Source organism: Peromyscus eremicus, chromosome 17 (genome assembly GCF_949786415.1).
Source record: "Peromyscus eremicus chromosome 17, PerEre_H2_v1, whole genome shotgun sequence".
Taxonomy (NCBI): Eukaryota; Metazoa; Chordata; class Mammalia; order Rodentia; family Cricetidae; genus Peromyscus; species Peromyscus eremicus.
Genome location: NC_081433.1, coordinates 13212793 through 13238205, shown reverse-complemented (window position 1 = coordinate 13238205; position 25413 = coordinate 13212793). Strand labels below are relative to the sequence as shown.

Here is a 25413-nt window from a genome sequence, read left to right as displayed (position 1 = left end):
TTCCAGCATCCACATGGTAACTCACAACCATCCACAGCTCCAGTGTCAGGTGGTCCAATGGCCTCTTCTGACCTCTGTGGGCACTGTACACACAAGTTGAACCTAAATACTCATATACATAAAATAAATACATGTATTAAAAATAAAATTTCAAAAAGTTATAGTGGTGGGCACGCCTTTAATCCCAGCACTCGGGAGGCAGAGCCAGGCGGATTTCTGTGAGTTCAAGGCCAGCCTGGGCTACCAAGTGAGTTCCAGGAAAGGTGCAAAGCTACACAGAGAAACCCTGTCTGGAAAAACCAAAAAAAAAAAAAAAAAAAAAAAAAAAAGTGGGACAAACATGTTAAGATTGCTCCAGTATATAGTCAACTAAAGGTCTACATATATTCTAACATAAAGTTGGGCAGAATCATTAGACATATGAAATGGTCAGAGTTTAGTATTTTAAGGTAAAACAACCTTATTTTGAAAATCTGAAGCCTGAAATTCATTCTCTCTCCTTCCCTCTCCCCCTCCCTCCCTCCCTCCCTCCCTCCCTCCCTCCCTCCCTCTCTCTCTCTCTCTCTCTCTCTCTCAAAATTAAAAAAAAAAAAAAAAGAGAGAGAGGGTTAACAAGAAAATCAAGTAATACACAGGGCCTCATATAGTCCGGGCTGACTTTGTACTCCCTCTGAAACCAAGGATGAAATTGAACTGATCCTCCTGCCTCTACCTCCCCAGTGCAGGGTTAAAGATGTGCACACGTTTGGTTTATGTGGTAATCTACTCAGGGTTTCATGAATAGTAGGCAAACACTCCACCAACTAAGCTACATCCCCAGTCCCTAAACCTGGACTTTTGAGCCTCTCAGATTTCAGATTTTCATATTTGAGATGCTCATCCAGTAAGTTGATGCAAATATCTCCAAATCTGAAAACGTTTTTTGCCTGGAGCATTTTGAGTGTAGGATAATTACTTACTTGCATGTGAAGTTCACAGCACTAAGCTTCCACTTCCACAGACACCCAGTAATGTCCCAGAGAGCCTCTTTTTATAACCTCTTTTAAAAAATCTTATTGTTGTTGTTGGTTTTTAGACAAGGTCTTCCTATGTAGCCTATGATAGCCTAGAAGTCCAATGATCCTGTCTCAGTCCCAAGCACAGGGACTACATGAGCCACTCCTCCTTCACTTTATCTAACAAATGGAACCCATCTGTTCTCCCTATTCCATCTCCTTATCCATACCTGAGGTATGAGAAACTTCAGCAGTAAATTTCTGTCTTTGGTAACAGATAATCTGAAAAAGGTCTCTGAAATAGGAAATTTCCTGAATCCTACATCATAAAGGAGTCACCTTGCGATTTTAGAAAACTAAGAGAAATCTAAAAGAAAACAGTAAGGCTGAGTTCAGAGTGAGGAAGGCATATGAATGCTGGTTCCTAGACAACTTCCAGGAAAGCACCAGTCCTGAGCAGGAAGCTGACTGTGAGGGAGGCTGGGTAGAGGCAGGAATATCAACATTATACTTTCTGATCTTTTTTTTTTTTTTTTTTTTTCCAGAGCTGAGGACCGAACCCAGGGCCTTATGTTTGCTAGGCAAGCGCTCTACCACTGAGCTAAATCCCCAACCCCTTTTCTGATCTATTTTGCTATAAACCCAAAACTGGCCTAGAACAAATGTGGGTGTTATAATTTGAAGTCTATGTGATCATTGTCCCAGCTCCTGTCTCACAGCTTCTACCCCCTAACATTCCTGAATATTAATCTTTTATTGTTTATATGAGCCCCTCCCTTGTGGGATCGGACACAAGTCCAGGTAGGGTGCCGTAACTGAGCTGATGGACATCCAGCTGGTGCTGAGTGAACTGGAGACTTTCCCGGTAAGGAGAAGACCATAAGTCTGTGAGTACAGACAGTTCAACGTGTTTTCCCAAACAGACGGGCTGGTCATTTCTGAAAACCAAACAGCCTGGCCATTCAACACTCCACTCCTTAGTGTACTTCCCCCATTCCTCTCTGCCAGACTTCCAGACCCAGACACACTCAACCTTCTTCCCCCTCCATCTGCTTACCTATGCTCACCTTCAGCATAGAGCTTTTAATTCACAGCCCAGTACAGACAACCCCCCTATTTTAGTAGCCAATCTCTCCTTGAATTTGTTTACCCACTCACTATCACCTCTACAGCAAGTCTAGTAAGTATCTGAAATTTGATTCCACACATCTCAACAGAAAGTCCTGACTCTGTTCCGCATCATTCCAGCTACCACCTCCAATCCTCTAAAGCCTTCCCAGTCTCAGCCAGTGCTATCTTCCTGTATCCACAGAGTCAGGGTTCAGTTCCCAGCCTACATCAACCCCACACATATACACAGAAAGCTACACACACACAAACACACACCTTGAACTGGTCAGTCCGCACTACCACATGGCTACCATCCTAGTCTGATCTGAACATCCAACAGCTCCCCAACACTGTCAGCTTCCGCACTAACCTCGGTCTCCGAGCACAATTCCATGTCATTCCCACTGTGCACCTGACCTACTGCCCTCAACTCCACCTAAACTTCCCTTTGATGGCTGGACTGTCATCAAACCCCACAAGCTTGTGTCCCTAACTAACAAAACCTGGAGACAGGATATTTAAAGAAGTAACTGAGGTAAGGAAAGTCATTGCTGAAGGCTTAACTCAACATGACTGATAAGCTTTTAAGAGAAAATGCGGACAGAAACATCAACAGAGGGAATGCCATGAGAACATAGGAAGAAGATGGCCACATACAGGCAAGGATGTCTCAAAAGAAACAAGCCGCAGATACCTGAGGTACACAGCTTCCGGAGCTGAGGAAAATAAGCTCCTGCAATGCAGGTCTATGTTAATAGCAACATTAGCTAACAATACACAGTGCTCGGTCACACTCTCCACATCTCCTGCACATCCAAGGCACACCCCTGCCTTAGGCCTTCACACTCACCTTCCCTCTACACAGGATCAGCATTTCAGCCATTTTTCAGTTGTAGAGGGTGAGGCTTAAAGATATTAATGTACTTGCCTCCATAGAAGGCTGAGAAAAGATGAAAACTAAATATTATCAAATTCTATCACCAAGCAAAGCATTAAAACTAGATTTCTGCCAATCTTAGAAAACTGCAGGAAAAAAATAGAGGGCAACTACTTACTTTTCAACCCAGAGGACGGAAACCAGCTTTGCCCCTGTCTTCTGGGCTTTGTCCCAGGTGCTCTGATAGCCATCTTTGAAGATCACATGGGTCACTTGCTTGTTGAAAGTTTTTGAAACCTGTAGACAAAATCCAAAAAACCAAATGCTCACTGCTATCTATTCAAAATTTCTTAAAATAATTTAAAAAAAAAAAACTGCTCAAAAATTGTCAAAATGCAATGATCAAAACCCTTACCCCAGAATTTCACTTCTCAGAATGCACCAGGAAACAATACTGAGATGAATGTGGAATGATGCTTTTGCATGGCATGGTGGTATGCAACTTTAATCCCAGCACCCAGCACTTAGGAGGCAGAAGCAGGAGGATCTCTGAGTTTAAGGTCAGCCTGGTTCACATAGAGAGTTCTAGGACAGCCAGAGCTACATAGTGAGACCTTGCCTCAACCTCTCCCGACCAAAATACATCTGCTGCAGTCAGAATGAGGATTAGCATTCATGTCACCCCTACCCCAATAAAACTTTGGCTCCTGACACCCTTACCTCAATAAAGCTTTGGCTCCTGTCTCCCTGACTCCCACAATAAAGCTTCCAAGCACAGAACAGAGTAGCAACCTTCAAGATAAAGAGAACGGGAGAGAACAAACCAGGGGCAGGAAAAGAAAAACGGACAGGAGGAGGCACCACCTGTAAATCAGCTGGAAAGACCGGCAGACACAAGGATACTTCAATCCCTCTCCATCCTTGAACCTCCACACGAGCTGTGGCATGTGTGCACACACACAGGCACGCACACCTTAAACTCTTTTTTAAAACTTGCCATGTTGGACTGAGGATATAGCGCAGTTGGTAGCGTGCTTGCCTAGCAAACTCAAAGAACTGGGTTCTATCCTTCCACCATTTTCAAAAACCAGGTATGGTGGTAAACACCTGTAGTCCTAGTGCTTTGGTCGAGACAGGAGAACCATACATTCAAGGCCATCTTCTGCTACACAACCAGTTCTAGACCAGCCTGAGTACATGAGACCCTGTCTCGATAAGTAAGGAAATTAATAAATAAACAAATGAAAATCCCTCTCCATGAAAGAGAAACAATGTAATGTGGAGGAAACAAACAGCAAGGAGAATACATATCTAATTAAAATTAAAATCAGAATTTTGAGACGATACAGTATTTATGTGATATGATCAGATATTTTAAAGGGGTCAAGACCTAGAGTTACTACAAATTTAAGAATAGAAAAAAAAATTCCATAGAAATAGTAGACAGCCGAGTAAAGAAAATCTCCCCAGCAACAGAGCACACAGAAATTAGGTAACAGGGTAAGACAGGACCATAAAAAGCACAGATCATGATCCTGAAGCCAAGTTATGGAGTTAAAACATAAACAAATTGGGGAGATGAAGCAGAAATTATAAAAGAAAATTATTATAAAAGGATCAAGGAAAACATTCTCAAATTCAAGGACACGCATTCTGGATCAAAAGAACTCTTCAAAGTGTGAAGAAAGGGCCACACCAATCACATATCCTAGTTAGGGTTACTAACTATTGCTGTTATGAAACAAAACATCATGACCAAAGCAACTTGGAGAGGAAAGGGTTTGTCTTCCCTCCCCTTACACCAGAGACAGGGTTTCTCTGTATAGTCCTGCCTGTCCTGGAACTCACTCTGTAGACCAGGCTGGCCTCAAACTCAGAGATGCGCCTGCCTCTGCCTCCTGAGTGCTGGGATTAAAGGTGTGCGCCACTGCCCAGCCGGTTTGTCTTATGCTTTATCATTGTCTATCACTGAAGGAAGTCAGGACAGGAACTCAAACAGGGCAGGAACCTGGAGGCAGGAGTTGATGCAGAGGCCATGGAGGAGTGCTGCTTACTGGCTTGCTCAGCCTGCTTTCTTATAGAACCCAGTACCTCCCACAAAGGCTGGGCCCTCCTCCATCAATCACTAAGTAAGAAAATACTCTACCGGCTTGCTTACAGGCTGATCTTATGGAGGCATTATCTAATTGAGGTTCCCTCCTCTCAGATGACTTTAGCTTGTGTCAAGCTGACATAAAACTAGCCAGTGCACATGCCATCATGGAATTAAGAGACTATCTGGAATAAAGACAAATTTGAAAGGGTGGAAATGGGTGAGAAGATGGAGATAAGCCCAACTTTAAGCAACGTAGACCAATTTCTAAATGGTCTTATTAAATAAAAAACACAGAGCCAAATAAAGGGGTGAAAGCCTTAGAGAGATCAGGGAAATAGGAAAAGCCACCAGCCAACCTTACCTCACCAACTCTGCAGCTTCAAAATGCGAGCTACTTCCTGTCTTACCCACGACTTTATTGCCTTGCTGTTCTACCCTCTCATTGGCTATCTTAGCCCAGCTTACTTGTCACTGTCTGTCTGTACAGACCTCCAGGTCTCTATGGTTGGTACTGGGATTAAAGGCCTGTATCACCACGCTTGGCTGTTCCCTAGTATGGCCTTGAAAACACAGAGATCCTGCCTGATAGGCAATCAAATTAAGGGCGTGTACTGCCTGACTTGTTTACTTAAAATGGCTGGCCTTTTCCCCTGATTTCCAGGCAAGCTTTATTAAAGCACAAATTAAATTATCACCACAAAGCAATGAGAAATACCTAGCTCAGACACTATCAACAGCAATCTGAAGTCAGACAGTAATGTAGGAGCTGGACATGGTGGCAAAAGTCTGTAACCCTAGTACTTGAGAGACTGAGGTAGGAGGGTCATCACTATGAGACTGGGGACAGCGGTACAGTGAGACTTTGTGTCAAAAAGGTAGTGAAGACATTCCTTCAAGGAAACAGAGTGCATGCTAACAGTTTACAATCAGCTAAAATACTCATCAAGTAGATTCATAGAGCCATGTCAAAAATAGGCTTTTTGGGACTGGGGAGATGGCTCAGTCAGTGACATGACTGCTTTGCAAGCACTGATATCCTCAGTTTGTGTTGTGTAGTATTATTTTAAGATGTGTTACATTTGTTTATGTTGTGGAACACTTAACTGTGTTAAGCTGTGATACTTTGCCTGTCTAAAATACCCGATTGGTCTAATAAAGAGCTAAATGGCCGACAGCTGGGCAGACAGCAAGAACAAATGGGAAGAGAAATCTGGGAAAAAGAGAAGAAGCAAGACGAGGAGGACATCAGGGGCCAGCTACACAGTGAGCCACAGAGAAAAGAAAGGTATACAGAATAGAGAAAGATAAAAGCCCAGAGGCAAAAGACAGATGGGATAATTTAAGTTAAAAAAAGCTGGCAAGAAACAAGCCAAGCTAAGGCTGGACATTCATAGGTAATAATAAGCCTCCACGTGTGTATTTATTTGGGAGCTAGATGGTGGGCTCCCCAAGAGTAAAAGTGCCAAAAGAATAAAAACAAAACAAAATAAAACAAAAAAAACCTACAAGTTTGATTCCCTGAACCTGTGTAAGAAGTCAGACATGGCGGTACATGCTTGTAATCCCAGCACGGGGGAGGCTTGAACCTATGGTCTTAAGCAAGCTAGGCAGATGTTCTACTACTAAATTTTATACCTAGATCCCCGACCCTTTCTAGTTTTAAATTGTGATACAGGACCCTATAAAGTATCTTCAAGTTGGCTATCTGCCTCATTCTTTCAAGTAGCTGGGATACTGTCCTACACCATTGAGCCAGGCTCATGGGTGTGTATGCCCAGATAGGGTTTTGTACTATCTGTAGATTCAGGCATCTTGTGGGGGTCTTGGGCGTTATCCTCCCTGGAAAGCACTGTACACTGGAAATATGAAAGCAAATTAAAAAAGGAAGAGATTAAAAACACAACATCTGGGGTCTGGTGACATGGCTCAGTGGGTAAAGGGAGGCGCTTGCACCACCAAGCTTGATGACCTACGTGTGTTCCGCAGGCCCTGCATGGTAGGAGACGGCCTCAAGTTGTCTTCTGATCACACATATGCCATGTGCTCCTGTCCTCCACCCACACGTTTAGAAACTTTTTAAAATGATTATCTTTCCAAAACAGAAGAGAGACTGGGGACCTAGCTCAGCAACAGTGTACTAGCATGTGTAAGGCCAAGAAGTCTATCCTAGCACAAAAGGTATAAAGCAAAGGACAACTGGCCTCTCTCGGGTTTCACTGCAAATTTCACAGCCCTGTATGGTAGTAGTTACACACAGTGCACAGGCGTTCCTTTTGTGCACAGCCATTCTCAAGGCAATCAGAAGGAGCCCAGCCTAGCACCTGGGGACTCTCTCTCCAAGGCTTTCATCAAGTTGTCAGACAATAAGCAGCATCTGTAAACCTTAGACCAGAGGAGGATCTGGTAAAATCCCACACCTTGGACTGGGCTGCCACGGACTACATCTAGACAGAGGCATGAACCAGAATTTACACACCGACCCTCCTAAAACAGAACTCCATTTGGTGTTGCACACGCCAGGGTAACAAAACATGCTGTGCTCTTCAATGAAAAATATGTTGACCTTCCATACAGGAAGTCTTTGGTTTATCACAGTTTTACTTAGGATTGCTTTACTTTGAGGTGGTAGAAGAGTGATACATTGTCAGAAGAAATGGTATTTTGTTAAGCTGGCTATGAACTGTAGGATATGCATCACATCTCATGATGCAAAGAACAGCAATTCTCAGCCAGTCCCAAGAGCCACTGCTCCACACACACACACAGAGTTGCTAAGCACAACTGTGCATTAAATACATTTTCAATTCACAGGATTTTCTTTTCTTACAACGGGTATAATAGGCTTGAACTCCATTGTAAGTGGCAGCGCATCTGTGCAGATTCCTCTACTCTAAGCCTTTGACCTTACTTTACATGGACTAGGGTGGCAAAGCAAGGCAGGTACTGCTCTAATACCCATGCTTACCCTGCCTTGAGTTAGCCTGTCACCCACTTCACCCAGCCTGTCAGTGAGCGTCTCCTGAAGACCAGTAAGTAAGTAAGCACACTTTGCTCAAAGCAAAACTCCCTGCCTGAGCAGTCTGTGTTCACTGTCTCCATTTCCTCCTAAGCCAGGACTCTTAGACTCACCTTGGACCCCTTTACCTCTATAATGGGATGTGAACTAAGACAAGCGCCTCACGGTTCTCAAACCTCAAGTATATCTTACCTTTCCTCAAGGCTTTGCTGTTCTGAATCCCCATCTTTTTTTTGTTTTTGAAACAGGGTTTCTCTGTGTAGCTCTGGCTGTTCTGGAACTCACTGTGTAGACCAGGCTGGCCTTGAACCAGAAATCCACCTGCCTCTGCCTCACAAATGCTGGGGTTAAAGGAGTGCATCACCATTGCCTGGCTGAATCCCCATCTTTTAAATTCTTCCATATTTGCTTTTCACATTCTCCTGATATATTCTTTGCTCTCTCTTGTTCCTGGGTGGGTGGTCAGGCCATCACTGGTCCTTAAATATTCAAAAGCCACCACGTCCTTCAGCACTACTCAAACTAGAATCTGAGTAAAGCTAATATCCTCTCCTGACCCCAGAGATCTTGACCATCATGTCACAATCTAGAGCTGTGACTGCCTCAAGCTCCAAATATGGATAGTCAAATGCCTATGAGATGTTTCCAATACACCTAAGGTCACAGCCTTCCCTTAGAAGGCTGCTCATTCTCCTGTATCTTTATTCTTTTGACTCCAAGTACCAGTCCTTATAGGACCAATGCCAGACTCATGCTTCCTCTTAGATTCCTCCTCATACAATGCCTCCAAGACTATCTGCTCTGTAAGCACTACTGCCCAACTCCTATTTGGGTTCTTTTGTCTCCCATCATTACCCACTGCCATAGCCTTCATGTTCTAAGGAATAGCTCCCCTAACAAGAAAATGCCAGCGGGCTATCAATCATTCTGATATTAATTTCTTACCTTTGCCCCCATATCCTCAAGTTGTTTGGTAAATGTCTTTGAGTAATTCTCTGTCCCGTTGGAAGACCATACTTCAACATAGGCCACAATATCTGAAAATAAGCAAGACATTAACAGGAAATATACACTGGAAATTGCAATACCCTCCTGCTCAATAGGTTTTTCTCTTGTTCTATTTATGTTAGAAAATAAATGAAAATTTCTATTAGGAATCCATTCAAAAAATTATCACTGCTATTTTGGTGTTACTTAAAATCTTCCTAATCTGGGCTTAAATATCCTGGATTATGCTTTCTGTACATAAACAGTAATTATTACAGGCTTTCTAGGTCAGATTATCTCTCAACACCACAATTTCATGGTCATAGCATAGACAGTGGGTTAACAAGCCAATATAGCTTTTATCTAATAAAATTTTGTTTATGGAGCTGGGCATATCTCCACATGCCTGTAAACTTAGCATTTAGGGATTAGGCAAGAGGATCAAGAGTTCTAGGCCAGCCACAGGTATATGGCAAGTTGGAGGCCAGCTTGGGCTGCAGGAGACCTTGTCTTAAAAAAAAATGGAGAAAGAAAATAGTTTCATACAATTTTCACTTGCCATTCTTCGTTTTTTTTTTCACTAAATCTAAAATTTGAAGAAGGGCTGGAGATGTAGCACAGGTGGTAGAGTTGTTTATTTACCATGCACTAGGTCCTGGGTTTTATGCTTATTACAATGTCAACAAGGCATGGAGGTCCATATCTATGATCCCAGCTCTAAGGAGGAGGACCAGAAATTCAAGGTAAGCCTCAGCTACAAAAGAAGTACTAGGCTATCAGTGGGTTAGAGACTGTCTCCAAAAACATTACCACCACCACCCCTGCCCGTACCCCCCAGGAGTCCTACTGCTAAGTAACTGTGAGCAAAGCAAAAAGACGACCTGGTTCTGTTACAAAATACTATGGTAATATTAGAAAAAGTCACCCCTGGTTACAGAATTGTGCAAATGGCTGGTTTGTTCTTCCAGCTCTACCCCTCCAAGTCCCTCCACACAGACCTCTTTCTTCAAAGCCTAACTCAACAAGCATCATCAGTAATCCCCAGAGCTCAGTGTGTGGAGCCACGCCTGGGAACAGATACTCTGGGGGGGCTCAACCATGAGGGCCCTTCTACGCAAAGGAGGGACAAGCTTGATCTTACCAGTAAAATGAATGGGGTTGCTGGCACGACAAAAAATTAAAAAGTTGCACAAGTGTCAGCTCTGAGGAGGACCCACGGAGAGGCCACTCCCATTACTACCGAATCTTTACTTTTCCTGATGCGTCCCCCCACATCACTGCCCAGGCGCTAGAGGTGAGGGGCTCTCAGAAAGCTAACACAGGACCTGATCCTCTTGTCCCTCCTGCCAGCTGCCCAGGGCTCGGGACGCCCAGCGGGGACACACAGGGGCCACGGCAGGGACACGGAGGGAGGTGAAGGACACATGGTGCAAGGGGGTGGGTGGGTGTCCGCACGGGTCGTCGGAACCCCGAGTGTGTGCTCCGGGGTGTGAGGACACCAGGATGTGAGGAAACGGCGACCTGTGAGGACACCCCAGTCTGAGGGGACCCCGGGGGCCCAGGAAGGGCTTCCGGGCACGTGTCACGCAGACCTCCCTCCACCCCCCCCCAAGGGGCGTGTCCCCTCACCTTTCAGAAAGGCGCCCCCAACACCTCCGGAGGCCTCCATGACCCGACCCGGCGCGGCGCGGCGGGACCGAGCGAGCGTGCGCGGGCAGGAGGGCGGAGAGGCGCGCGCGCGCGCGTGCGTGCGCTGGCCACGCCCCCCCCCCGGAGGGCTCGGCGGGTCAGGACCCGGCGCGTGGCGGGGAAGGGGCTCCTCCGGTGTCCTCCCTTCCCTCTCCGCGTGCCGCAGGCTCCTCCGTGACACACGGCAGCCGAGCCCCTGATCCCTCAGGGAGGCCCCGGAAGCGATCCGCCCTGGCTGGAGTCGGTCCGTCCGCCGCACTGCCGCTTCAGGGCCGCGGCGTCGCTTCGCCCGGGCTGGGCCCGCGTCCTCCTCCACGTGGCGCCCGGGGACCCGGTAGGGGGAGCCCCGCAGCGTGGAGCGGGAGGCCGGCTGCTGCTGCCGCCGCCGGAGCCTCTGCCTGTGCCCGGGTCTTCAAACCTCCCGCCAATGAGCTGCGGAGCGTGGGAGAGCCGGGGACGGGCCCGCCTCCCCGCGCAAGGGCTGCCGGGAAGGGGAGGCGGCCGTAGGCACCGGCGGGGGGGATGGGGGGGGGCCGGCGGGGCGGGCAGGAGGCGGGGAGGACACCGGCCAGCCAGGTCCCCGCTGGTCCTTTAGTCGCCCTGAGCACAGGGCGTTAAAAGCATCTTGTTCGCGTAGACGGGGTTTTCGTTTTCTTTGCTTGCTTTTTGATACTGATTTCTGTGTCTTGAGTGTTTTGCCTCCGTGCACATGGGTTGCACCACGTGCGTGCCTGGCGCCGGTGGAAGTCCGAGGAGGGCGGCAGATACCCCGCAACAGGTGTTAGGCGTGGTTATGAGCCACCCTGTGGGTGCCGGGGGACCAAATCCATGTCCTCTGCCAAAGCAAATGTCCTTAACCATTGAGCCATCTCTATAGTCCCTGGTTGGTTTTTTTTTTTTTTTTTTTTTGGAGAGAGTGTCTTGTTTTCTATCCCATAACTGGTTTTCAGCAGTCCTCCTGCCTCAGCTTCCCCGAGTGCTGGGATTACTGACTGTGCCAGCTCACCCAGTCCTGCACCTTATTTATTAAAAGACGGGCCAAATGTATATAATATTCCTTTACCCGTAGTTCAGTTCCCCTTTTGTTACATTATGAAGTCCATAGTCCTTCCACGAGCTTGATAAAAACACAGCACTAAAAATTCGGGGGACTCGTAACTTAGAATTTGGGAATGTGCTTTGGGGTTAGGTCGGACTAGGAAGTTTTTGTTGATCCCTTACGGGCAGAGAGACACTGATGACTTACCGGGCTGTGTCCCTTTCCTGTTTGGGAAATGGGAATGCTCTCTGCCGGATTTACCTTCCCAAGATTCTCAACCTTCCTAAGGCTGCGACCCTTTAAAACAGTTCTTCATGTTGTGGTGACCCCCAACCATAAAATTATTTTCGTTGCTACTTCATAACTAATTTTGCTACTGTTATGAATTTTAATGTAAAGATCGGTGTTTTCTGATGGTTTTAGGTGACCCCTATGAAAGGGACATTTGCGCAAAGGAGTCATGACCTACGGGTTGAGAACCATTGCTTCAAAGGGAATATGTCTTTATTGTCTTCTTTTGTGTCTGTCAAGAGATAAAATTGTTGAGTGTGTTCGTATACACCCGAGGGACAAGGACTGAGAATTGGAAGCCACTTTTGACCACACAGAGAGACCCTATCTTAGAAAAAAAGTTTAAATTACAAGTAATTAGCTGTTATTGGGAATTCATGAATCGAGGCAGCTTTCACAATAGAGCATGGGAGCTTTCACTAGGCAGTGTCAGGTGCAAAAGAAACTCAGTCCAAGGGCTAACTGGTGCCTATTAACATATCAAAGTGTCCGCTGCTGCTGGCCTCCAGGCTCACCTAGTACCTGTGGCTCTTCTTAGCTCTTCTCACCCCACCCCCACCCCAAACTTCTCCGTTCCCCCAGCTTCTCATTTCTACATAACCCTGTCATTTTGGCCATGAGTTCCCTTGGTCATCGTGGCCCCCTCTCTCTCTTGCCCCCCCCCCCCCTCTCTCTTGCCTCTCTCTCTCTTGGTCCTCTCTTATCTTCCCTACTCCTCTCTAACCACTCTTCTCATGGCCTGGTCCACTCTGCTGGCCATGTTCAATATACTACTTCCCCTGCTCTGGACTCTTCCAGATGCCTCTGGCTGTACTCTCCCTTATATCTGCAATAAAATCCTTCCCCTCAACCACACCTTGGAGTGGTCATGTCCTCACTTTATACAGGCAGTAAGAGCAGGGCATGGCTTCCTAAGAAGGGAACACAGAAGCAGAACTGTGGCTCCACTTTGCTTTTGGATGCCCTTGTTTGGCTAGCTTAGATGGGCTGGAATCTGCTTTTACCTTTGGGACTTTTCAACTTCTTTACACCTTCCCTTGCATTATCTGGCACTTAGCATGACTGACTCCGCTTTGGTTTGATCAGCTCCTCTGGACCTGGTATTCAAGCTCAGTCGAAAACACGGGCATCCCAGGATCTGGAGTTGCTTCTCCCTCTGGACACACTCTCTCTCCACACAGGGCATCAGCACCACTCCCGGCAAGTCCCCTATGACCCTTGGTGAATTTGTGCCAACAGGAAAGAGTGCTAGCCAAGTCAGTCAGTTAGCCCCGTATGGGTGAAGCCTGGCATTAGAGTTGAAAACGGGCTTTTAGTCAACTAAAATGCAATAGACAGGCTAGATTAGAGAGGACCGAGGAAGTGTGGCAGACATTGTGACTGACTCTCCGTGAATGGAGTATGGGAATTTCCTTTTCTGTTTATGTGTTTTTTCTATAAGCCTGAAATTCTTTTAAAAGGGAAAGGTTGAGAAAGATCTAGCAGGACTATAAGTAGTGGGCTGAATAATTTTGGGCCAGTATGACCCTAATCTCCCTCACAGAGGCTGAAACCAATTGGGAATTCTTCCATATTTATGTGCACGTTGGTAGCCGATAAAGAGAGCTGCCACAGTGGCTGTCTAGATGCTCTGACCAAAGCAGCTGAAGGAGGCAAGAGTTTGTTTTGGCTCTCAGTTGAAGGGCACAGTCCATCTGGGCACAGAAGTCGTGGGGGCAGGATTGTGAGAGAGCTGCTCGCGTTGCATCTGGGCAGGAAGGAGAGAGATGAGCACTGCTCTTAGCTCCGTTTCTCCTTCCTTCCATCTGCCATCCTAACACATGGACTGATGCTGCCCACGTGTAGGGTGGATCTTGCCACCTCAGTTTCCGTAATACAGATAATCCTACACAGAAACAGCCACAGATTTGTCTCTACGGTGGCTCTAACCCTTAGCAAGTCGGTAAGATTAACCATCATAGGTTCCAAGGCTAGTCAAGATCAGTGAATATATTCCTGTAGTGTCTCGGTCTGCCCAAGGCTGCTGTAACAAAGGACCATAACTGTGGCTTATAAACAGTTCTCTCTCAGGTTCTGCAGGTTGGAAGTCCAAGGATGGATGCCTACCCAGCCAGGTCTTTACATCCCAGATGACACTTTTTCTTTGTATTTCATTTCCATAGACAAAATAAAGAAACAGTAACTGGGGCCTGGAAAACTGGCTTAGTGTGTGCAGTGCTCTGAGAGAATCCAGTTCCTAGCACTAGCTCACAACTGCTAGTAACTCGGGCTCCAGGAGATCCAGGGCCCTCTTCTGGACTCCATCGGCACTGCCTTCACACATGCATGTTCTCACATGATGACACATGGAAATAATATCTCTTTAAAAGCACTACTTCTGTTCAAAACGAGGCCTCTACTCTCAGGGCCGAATCACCTCCCAGTGACCTCACTCATCTAGTGCTGTGACAAGGAGGACTAGGATTCCTTTTTCGGTGCATACTGGCACGAACCATGAGAAGACACCAACATTCAGATCGTAGCGGTATCCCATTCTATTAGAAAAACATGACTGTGTAACCTGAAAACCCTTTCTGTTAAGGTTGTTACTCGCTGTTGCTTTGATACGACACCATGATCAAAAGCAGCTTAGAGAAGAAAGGGCTTGACTTGTGATTCCAAAGGGATAAAGTCTGTCGTGGTGGGGAAGCCAGGGCCTGGTGTCAGGAGCTGGAAGGTGGCTGATCACATTTTCTGCCACACATAGAAAGCAGAGAAAATGAACAGGAAATGAGGTGAGGTTATATGTACACTCATAGCCCACCTCCAGTGATGGACTTCCTCCAGCAAAACTGAACCTCCTAAAGGTTCCATAATCTCCCCCAAACAGCACCACCAGCTGGGGACCATGTGCTCACATGCCAGAACGTATGAGAGGACATTTCTTATTCAAACCATTACAAGTGGGATTAGTTTAATATAGAAGTTCTTTTATCTAAAGAAATACTGGTATAAATGTTATGTTTGAAACTTATTTAAGGAGCTTGGAAGATGCCTCCGTTGGTAAAGTTCTTTGCATACATGATATACATGTACTTCATGTGAGTACAGATAGACAGGTAGGCAAAACAGCTATACATATAAAAAATAAAAATCTTAAAGTCGCAATATTTGGTGCCAGACGTCTCATTTTGTAGCTCTAGCTGGTCTAGAACTTGCTATATAAACTGGACTGGCCTCCAAGTCACAGAAATCCACCTGCCTCTGCTTCCAGAGTTCTAGGATTAAAGTCATGTACAGCCACACCTGGCAACAAAGGGAAGCTGGGTATGGTAGCCTACACCTGTTATCCCAGGGTTTGGGAGGTAGAGGCAGGAGGATCAGGAGTTCAAGGTCATATTGGGTATACTGTGAGATGGTGGCCAGCCTGGGCTAGAAAAAAAAAAACTCGCCAAAAGCTGAACTAAAACAGAACACATTTACAATGCATAGATAACAATGAGGGTTGAGAAAGACTTAGAGAATAGTTCAGAGTATACCAAGTTCACAGAAACAGTGAGTAGAAAGGACAGATAGTAACCACGAACTGTGTGCCATCCCCAGTCTTCACCAAGTTTACAGAAACAGTGAGCAGAAAGGACAGATAGTAACCATGAACTGTGTGCCATCCCCAGTCTTCACCAAGTTTACAGAAACAGTGAGCAGAAAGGACAGATAGTAACCATGAACTGTGTGCCATCCCCAGTCTTCACGTGACATCAGTGTGGGACATGGCACAACTAATGAACCAACTGTGCACATAGCATTATAAACTGCATGACTCATATTCGATTCCCATTGTCTGTGGTACATTGAGTCAGTATTGACATGTCTCCGATAAAATAAAACCCCCCAAAGGAACCAAGGTGACCAACCTGAATGAATGCAAATGTATTTGACTTTGCATTAATATGCCCTTGCCTTAGTCTTATGATTTTTTTTTATCATTGCACTTACAATATTTTTAAATAAAATAACTTCATCTAAAGGAAGGATCTGGTGAAGACAAGACCAGAGCAACTCTGCTTCTTTTCCACTCTCCACAGAAAGAGATGAAAGCCATTTTCCTTCCCCACACTCGCTCACAATCAAAGGATGTTACACTAGCGAGCCCTTTAAACACACGGGGCTAAGGGAAAGCTGAAAATATTGACTTCTGTGAGGCACACACTTGGGCTCAGCGGGTGGCCGGCTTTCAGAGATTTCTCCTTAACAACCTGACAGCTCTTGGGCAGCAGTCAGGAGTCACCAGCCAACTCTTCAAGAAGTACCTGGCAAGCCCTCAGATAAAGGGTCTTTTCAGAGGGAAAACACTGGCCCCCTGCGGTCTGCAGTCCCCGCAGAAGCTTGCTTTCTCAACTGTGTGGCTCAAACACGGAAGGCAGCAGGGGCTGGATCTGGGTTTCTAGCTGCTCGTGAATATCAAGTGCAGAGGCCCAGTCCCAATCAGGCAGGTACACTTCCCTTTGTGCTCTTTCTATAAAACAAAACAGAATGGAAGAGAAAGAAAGGAAGGGTGGAGGGAGGCCACAGACCTGAGAGACATACAGTAAATCTAATAGAAAACTTACATAGTACAAATGAGTTTTCCATTGCTGCCTATACTATGTTAATCTGGCACTTAACTAATAAAAGCAGAACACCATTCTCTTGAATTAAAAAAAAATACAGATTTTATTGTGGTTGGTAAGATGGTTCAGCTACATAAGCCTGGCAACCTAACTTTAGTACCCAGAACCCGCATGAAGGTAGAGAACTGACCCCAAAAAGTTGCCTTTTGCCCTCCACAAGCACTCTGTGGTATTCCCCCACACACACACTACATAAATTAAAAATAATTTGAAATGCATATTTTTATGTTGTAAAATATTTGGTGATATTTAATAAGAAATATTCTTGTACTCACACAGACCAAAGTATTTTGAAAATGTAGTAAATGAATTGAGATAAGTGACTGGCTCAAAGGTGATTTTAAAAACCAGAGGATAAAAAAACAAAACAGAACAAAACAAATACAACATACCAGAGAAGTAACTGGGACAAAAATAACGAATTGTTTTTGTTTTATGCCTCTCAGTATGAGTGGAATTTTAATGGGTGAGCAAATAAACTAAGGCAGTAGAGTTCTTTTTTAAATTTTTTAAAAATTTTAAATGTATGAGTGCTTTGCCTGTATACATGTCTGTACACCACATGGGTGCAATGCCCACAGAGGCCAAAAGAGGAGGTCAGATCCCCTAGCTGGAGTTACAGATGGTTGTGAACTTGGAATTGAACTCAGGTCCTCTCTAAGAACAAGTTCTCTTAATCACTGGGCCTTCTTTCCAGCCCTGAGAGTTCTTGTTTTAATTAATTCAAATAAGATAAGAATTTATCATGAGGGAAGTTTTAAACCTTGACTAGCTATATCTCTTAAGAGCTAAGAAATATATAGCCTATGATCCTTATTCCTGAAAGGGTCTATGTAAAAATCTGTCTGGAAAACCTACAATTTTTAGCCTTGTGTGTGCTGAACAGATGAAAAGTTGTAGGGCAGATTGCCAGGGAATTGGTTTTATTGGACATGCTAGCGTTTTACAAATGTTTACATCTACTGAGGTAGTAATGACTTAAGGGAAAATAGTGAGGGTGCCCACTGAGAGTAACAGTAGCTTTCTCCCTTAGGTACACATAACTCAGGGTACTTGAGTGGTGAACAGTTAACAACTACCAGTCACCAAAGCCACCATAGGCAAGAGCAATGGCTTCCAGATCCTTTGTCTCCTGAACTGGAATGAATTGCACAGACAGGAGGGTGAGTTTAGAAAGGAATTTATTGTAGGTTTACGGGTGAGAATGTGAGAGACAGGGAGCAGTGGGGCTCCAGGATAACCGGACTGAGTCCAAAAGACTGGTTGTCATTAGCCGCTAGTTACAGGAGCTTTTTGTAGGCATGGAGAGGTAAGCCAATCTGTCCAGTTGGCCTACCCGTGAGATGGCTATGCGCCGAGTGGGTCACGCCCTCACTTAAACCTTCATGCAGGTGTGCTCTAGCTGAGACTAGATAACAAGAAACCAGATCAGGATTCAACCCCTCAAGCACCTTGTCATTTCCAGCTCTGGCCAGAATAGAACCCCAGGCATTTTCAGCTTCTGCCAAGGACAAGAATCAGAACTGCTCGTTTTTGAGGTCCCTGTCCTTAAACTACCTGGCCATTTTCTACCTCCTGTTCTCAGCGGTGTTCACTGAAGGCCGGTTTCTGCCTTGTTTCCCTGTGGCCCTGTTATATGCCTTTTCTTCTCTTGATCCCAAAGATGTTTTACTTCCTACTTCCCATGCCCTGGGTACACCAGGAAGACCTGCAGATTCAGCAATATACCAAATGGAGAGGGCCCTGTCCTCATAAAGGAGAGAATTCATTATTATAAAACAGGTTGTTCAAAACAGTTCTCTGAGGCTACAGAAGTTATTATTCGGCACTCATAGGTTGACTCAAAACTAAATCACCTCAGATATTTTCCTGAAGCTTGGATAAACATAACCATTGTGGGAAAATGAGCACAGCATGTTGTGAGCCCCCAAACAAAACAATGCTGAGGCATAGTTAGCTGTAGGTGGTGTGACTGAAAATGTTTAATGATCCACTGCTGGAGGCCCATGTTGGCTTTGCGGCTGAAGACAAGGTTATCACCAATCATTCGATCATTCTGAAGAGGCTGCTGCCAGATGTTACCCTGTAATCCCTGCCCCATATCTGTTAATTCCTGGTTCAGCAGAGACTTATAGTTGCTGATCATTTTGCTAATGAGTATCTTTGAGTATCAACAGGAGCAACTTTATTATTCATCCAGTGCTTGGAACTGAATTTATGCTAGGCAAGAACTCTGTTGCTGAGCTACCCCCTTCAGATTAATGTGTGTGTGTGTGTGTGTGTGTGTATTCATTAAAAATCTGCACATGAGCATTTTAGCAGGTTTATTTATAATTGTCTCAAATTGGAAACAGCCAAGATATCTTTCAGTATGTGAATGGGAACAGTTGTGGCCTATCCAGACAGATACCATTTGATATTTAAAAAGAAAATGTGCTCTCAAGCCCTGACAAGACACGAGGGGAAGGTGGATGTATATACTGGACAGGCTACACACTGCACAAGTCCATTTAGACAGCATCCTGGCAATGGCTAAAACAAGGAAAAGGTGGAAGTTGTGTCTTTTGGGATGTAGGGGGATGAACAGATGGACTCCAGAGTCTGCTAGGCAGTGGAAGCAGCTCAGTGTGGGGCTGGAATAGTGTATGAGCATCACTGTTTGTCAACCTGCAGATAACTGGGCTATAATTATTACATGCAAACATCACTGTCATCTAGATTTTTAAAAATTTTTTTCATTTATTTATAGCTTATGTGTGAGTGCTCTGCATGTATACTTGCATACCAGAAGAGGGCATCAAATCCTATTATAGATGGTCATGAGCCACCATGTAGTTGCTGGGAATTGAACTCAAGACCTCTGGAAGAGCACCAGTCCCTAGATTTTTATTTAAAAAAAAAAACAAAAAAACAAAAAAAACAGGGTCTCACTATGTAGTCTTGGCTGGCCTGTGATTTGCTGTGTAGATCAAGTGGGACTTAAAATCTTAGAGGTCCAACTGTCTACCTCCTGAGTGCTGGGGTTAAGGACATGTGCCACCCACCATACCTGGTTTCCTCCCTCCCCCGCCCCATGGGGTGTGTGTGTGTGTGTGTGTGTGTGTGTGTGTGTGTGTGTGTGTGTGTTCTGCTGCCGCCTTTTATGTTTGGTTTTGAAACTGGGTCTCTCACTGATTATTAAGCTAAGCTGGCTGACCATTGACACACAGGGATCTACCTGTCTCCCTCTCCTTACTGCTGGGTCTACAAGCATGTGTTACGTTACCAGGCCTGGCAGGAAACAAATTACATTATTACATTCACACACACACACACACACACACACACACACACCCCGCCCACAGTGGGCGCACACGCCACTGTGCACATGTGGAGGTCAGAGGGCAGCTTTTGGAGTCAGTTGTCTCCTTTCTCCATGTGGCACCTGGATATCAAACTCAGGCTGTCAGCATTGGCTGCAAGTGCCTTTATCCACTGAGCAATACAGCCCCGTGCCTAGCTGTTTTTATGTGGATTCTGGGGATTGAACTCAGGTCCTCCTGCTTGCCCAGCAAGCACTTTGCAAACTGAGCCACCTCTCCAGTGCTTGCCAAATAGTCTCATTCTCTCTCTCTCTCTCTCTCTCTCTCTCTCTCTATCTCTATCTCTATCTCTATCTCTATCTCTATCTCTATCTCTATCTCTCTCTTCCAGGTTGGACCCTGCGGCCTGCTCATTCCTTAGCTATTCAGTAGGAAAGGGGATAGATAATAAGTCAACCAGATAAGAGAGGCAAGACTATGGCACCTGAGAGAGCGGTATTAAATTTCACAGCCTCAGGAACTGAGAGCAGCCAAATAGAAACCGAGTGGAAAGTGGAATGATGTGAAAGAAGAGAGAGAGAAAATGAAAACATTGCCTTGAAATGGCAGAGGAAAGTGTTATCTGTGTTCCCATTTAAAATGTTAGGTTACTTCTTCACATAAAATTTGGATAAAAAAGGTAATATAAAAGTGCTTTTTAAAACCTCCATAGTCCAAGCTCTTCCCAAAGCATCTGTCAGCGTCTGCAGGGTTAACAGCCATCTCTGCTCTCTCAGGGGCAGAAGCACTGAGAAGTTCACCTGTGCTGTTAAGTTTGTTATTGTTGTTCTTTTAATTTCTTTCTTTACTGTTTCATTTTTGTTTTCTAGAAATTACTTAGATGGCTCATATTATAATAATAGAAGCACCAGGGGCAGCAGATATTTCACTGGCTTGAGCTGGCAATATAGCTTACTTAGTGCTGGAGTGCTGGCCCTTGTATGTATGAGGCTCCAGGTTTGCATGTGCGTGTGCATCATGAGTGCGCGCGCACACACACACACACACACACACACACACACACGCACAAGAGAGAGAGAAGAAATTTCATTGGCTTAATAAGCTGCATACTAACAGAGTCATGAGAATGGAGACTTGGAAGTCCTGAGACTATGAGAACAGCTGGCCAGTTCTATCACAGCACTGGGATTCTGCTTTCTGATGTCTGAAATCCAGCAGGGGTGGAGGACTCAATTGCAGATGGAAAATGCCCAATTTGAATTCTGATAAAACACATATTTAACAAATGCTCTGGACAGCTCTACTATTTGTGTTGAATTGACAGCTGTCCAAAGATGCCAGCTGAGGTCTATGTTGTGTGGGTTAAGATAGTGATGGAGGGATCGCAGGACTTCTCTTAGCCTGAAGTCACACAACTCCTAGTAGGTAGAGACAGTAATTGCAAGATCAGCTGGAGGTGGCAGAGTGGCTTAGTTAACAGCAAGTCGGTTTTTAACATCCCTGTGGCTGTCAGCAGTCTGTCTTCCTCAAGTCGGAGTTTCAAGGCTTGTAACAGTTTTGTACTTTATATATTAGATTTCTGTTTAAGCAACACAGCCTGCATATTTGGTTGTGATAGTCAGAGCAGATTAACACAGCAGGTTACCAAACCAATAGCAGCATCTCCTTTGAAAACATCCACCGTATATTCGATGCAGGAGTTTCCTCTAAAACAGGGGGCCCATTCATTCAAAAGTTACTATGATTGGTTCAGTAAAAGTCTACCAGCTAGTGTTAAGTATCCTTAATGATGACAGGTTTGCATCTATGACAGTGTGCAGGTTAGTTTTCTATTAACTTGACACACACTAGGGGCGTCTGGGAAGAGGGAACTTTAATTGAGAAAATGCCTCCATCAAATGGTCTGTAGGCAAGCCTGTGGGGTATTTTCTTGACTAGCAGTTGATGTGGGAGGGCCTAACCTGATGTTGGTGGTGCCAGCTCTGGCAGATGGGCCTGAGTTGTAAAGAAAGCAGATTGAGTGAGCGAGCCATGAAGAGCAAGCTAGTAAGCGGTATTCCTCCATGGTGTCTGCTTCAGTTCCTGCCTCAGGTTCCTGCCTTTTCTTCTTCTGCTGGACTTGTAACCTGTAAGCCAAGCAACTCTTCCCTCCCCGTTGCTTTTGGTTGTTGAGTTTTATCACAGCAATAGAAAGCAGACTAAGACAGCTTTATCCTGTAAACAGAAATGGTCCAAAGCAACCTGAGATGCCATGTTTAGTTTTGTACTTGGACTTGGGAAATGAAAAAGGATCTAGATAGACTCGCTTCTGGGAAGAAGTGCTTATAGTGGAGAGGTAGTGATTGAGCATGCATTCATGCATTCCTCTTGAAGTTTTAGAAGTCAAATATAGTGCCAAGGGTGGGGCATGGCCTTGTCAGTAAAGTGCTTGCCACATAAGCACGAGGACTTGAATATTGACCCCCAGCACCCATGTGTAAAATCCAGGCATGGTAGCATAGTCCTGTGACCCCAGTGCAGGCATGGCAGAGACAGGAGGACCCTTGGAACTTGCTGGCCACCTGCCTTTGAGTTCCAGGTTCAGTGAGCAGCTCTTCTTAAAAATGAAAGTGGAGAGTGATAACAGAAAACGTCTGTGGTGGTTTGAATGCGCACAGCCCCTCAGGCTCATGTGTTTGAAAACATAGTCCCCAGTTCCTGGAACTGTTTCAGAAGGATTGGGAGGGGTGGCCTTGTTGGAGGAGGTGTGTCACTGGGGGTGGACTTTGAAGTTTCCAAAGACTCCTGCCATTCCAAGTGTTGCCCCCCTGTTTGTGCCTGTGGATTAGGATGTGAATGAGCTCTTAGCTGCTGCTCCATCCCCATGCCTGCCTACCTACTGCCATGCTCCCTGTCATGATGATCATGGAATCCTAACCCTTGGAAATTGTAAGCCTCCAACAAACTACTCCTTTTATAACTTGCCATGGTCATGGTGTCTTATCAAAGCATCAGAAAAGAACACCCGATGTTGATCTCTGACCTCCACATATACTTGCACACATGTGCATGCACATGATCACACCCACCCACCCACCCACACACACACATTATCCACCCCTCACACAAAAATGCTGGAGAGAGAAAGAGATCACATTGACAGCTACATTGGACAACAGCAGTAATATGAGTAAAGAAAACAGCGGAAAGTCTGCGGAAGTAAGCCACACCAAGAATGATGTAGTTTTCCTACTTGCATTCCCATCATGCTCATTGCTGCACCCAAAACGCTCCCATAAAAGCACAGCCAAGGTCAGGTCACTCCTCTGCTTCAAACCCTTCAATGAATGACTTTGCTGCCCTCAGTGAGCACACAAGGTCCTTCTGCAGCCTGCCAGACATGGTATGGTGTGATTTTCTTCCTAGATTTCCCAACTTCCTGTCTCAGCCCTGCCTTTTCCTGGGCTCAGCAATGCCTACTCTTAGCTTCTTGGTTTTTTTTTTTTGTTGTTTTTTTTTGATCAGGCAGAACAATTCATTTTCTTCCATAGGCTAATAGCCTCCACTCATCTTTCAAATGCCGCTTGGAGCAGGACATCCTCCTGCCCCATTCTAGGTTGGACCTTACCTCAGCCACACCTTGCTGAGGTCTCCCGTGAATTCTCCTTTTCAACTCTTTCTCATTATGTTCTTACTCATGCCTTTATTGTCACGGCTTAGTGCTGGTCTCTCTGCTCAGAGTCAGAACTGTAAACGTAAGGGCTTATTCATAGTAGTGGTTCAAGAAAGTTGTGTTGAATCTGTGCATAAATAAAGAAAAGGCAGAGGAGCTAGGACAAATCTCTGCAGGCCTCCAACATTTGGAGGGGCACAGGAAACAACAGGAAAAGTAGTCTGAGAGAAAAGTGCCACAAAAGTAGAAAATGGGGATTGAAGAATGGCTAAAGAGTTCATCTCTCAGGAAGAAGCAGGTCTGTCTGACAAACCACAAGGTAACTGCAGGCTAGTAGAGGGTAGTCTCCTTTTGGTGAGTACTTGCGCTTTTACAGTCAATTAATGCAGTTTCCTGTCCTGTAATTTGTACCATGTGACTGAGGGCTGCCCACGCTGGGCAGTGTACAGGTCTGGAGATAAGCACAAACCACTCCGTGTGTAATTTCCGATCATGCCTCTGCCATGCAAATTAAAGACATGCAATCAGGGCCATGCAAATAAGGACCATAGGTATCCGAGTTCCCCTGGCGGATCAGTGTTCAGATGTGCACAGGGCCATAGCTCTTTGGTGTCAGGCTACAACATTTTCTGCAGCTTGGTTAGTTTGCTTCTTTGGGATTTCCTTACCAAGCTTGTGGAAATTCCTTCATTTTCCCTGCTCTCTTACTGTCTTAGTTACTTTTCTGTTGCTTTGATAAGACACCATGACCAAGGGAACTTATAAAAGAAAGAGTTTGGTGGGGGGGTTTACAGTTTTGGAGGTTTATAGTTCATAACCATCATGTCAAGGGACATGGCAGTAGGCAGACAGGCACTGCCCTAAAGCAATAGTTGAGAGCAGAGTTGATCCACAAGTAGAAGGTAGTGAGAGCTACCAGGAAGGGCAGGAGCCTTTTGAAACCTTAAAACCTGCCCTCAGTGATACACCACCTCCAACAAGGCCACACCTCCTTATCCTTCCCAAAAAGTTCCATGACCTGGGGACCAGGTATTCAAATGTATGAACATATGGGGCCATTCTCATTTAGACCACCATACTTATTAATAGCCTATCCTGTGCAGAAGGGATTTGATGCTGGGGAGGGTAAAAGGAGGAATATTTTCATAGCAAGGGATTGCAACAATATCAATTGTTAAAGCCACTCAAGATTAGGATGGTGATGTCTATTTAAAATTCTGCAACAGGCAGACCACCGTGAACTCTGAGAGAGGATTCAGAGGGGAGAGATAAAAGGTGAATCTCAGCGGGGGTATTCTCTTACTGTGATGGTGTGGTGATAGCTTCAGATCCCAGCCTTAGCTTTACTGGGAACAAACTTCAGAGCTAATCCTTAATCTGTGTGGTACTCATCTATGACCTGGGAATGATAATGATTTCATTGAGACAGTCAGAAATAATGAGTGCTACAGATCCAATTGGAGGATATCATTAATAAATGGTAACAGTTGTTATAATCCAGTTCAGTTTTAGAATTTAAATGGATCATTGGTGAAAATAGACCTAACTAAATCAATAAACAGTGAAGCATTTTTTAAAAATTGTCAGCTGTTTTATGTACAAGTTAGGAAGAGAGCCAGTTCTGTTGCTTTTAGGTTAAGAAGTTGATAAAAACCCATAAAGACAATGCCTGCCTATGAATCTTTTATTCAGGAATAAGAGTGTGTGTGTG

The 25413-nt window shown here is 45.1% G+C and overlaps 1 protein-coding gene across 2 annotated transcripts in view; it reads right to left on the bottom strand.

The window, feature by feature from the left end:
• Window positions 1-9135, bottom strand: part of Mcph1 (microcephalin 1) — a 204099-nt gene extending 194964 nt beyond the window's left edge. For both annotated transcript variants that reach the window (XM_059245032.1, XM_059245031.1), the window contains exons 1-2: window positions 9039-9135; window positions 3161-3279 (exon numbers count right to left, since the gene is read on the bottom strand). In XM_059245032.1, the coding sequence (XP_059101015.1) occupies window positions 3161-3279; window positions 9039-9050 (131 nt within the window). In that variant the 5' untranslated portion in view covers window positions 9051-9135. The remainder of the gene's footprint in view (window positions 1-3160; window positions 3280-9038) is intronic.
• Window positions 9136-25413: the final 16278 nt, after the last annotated feature.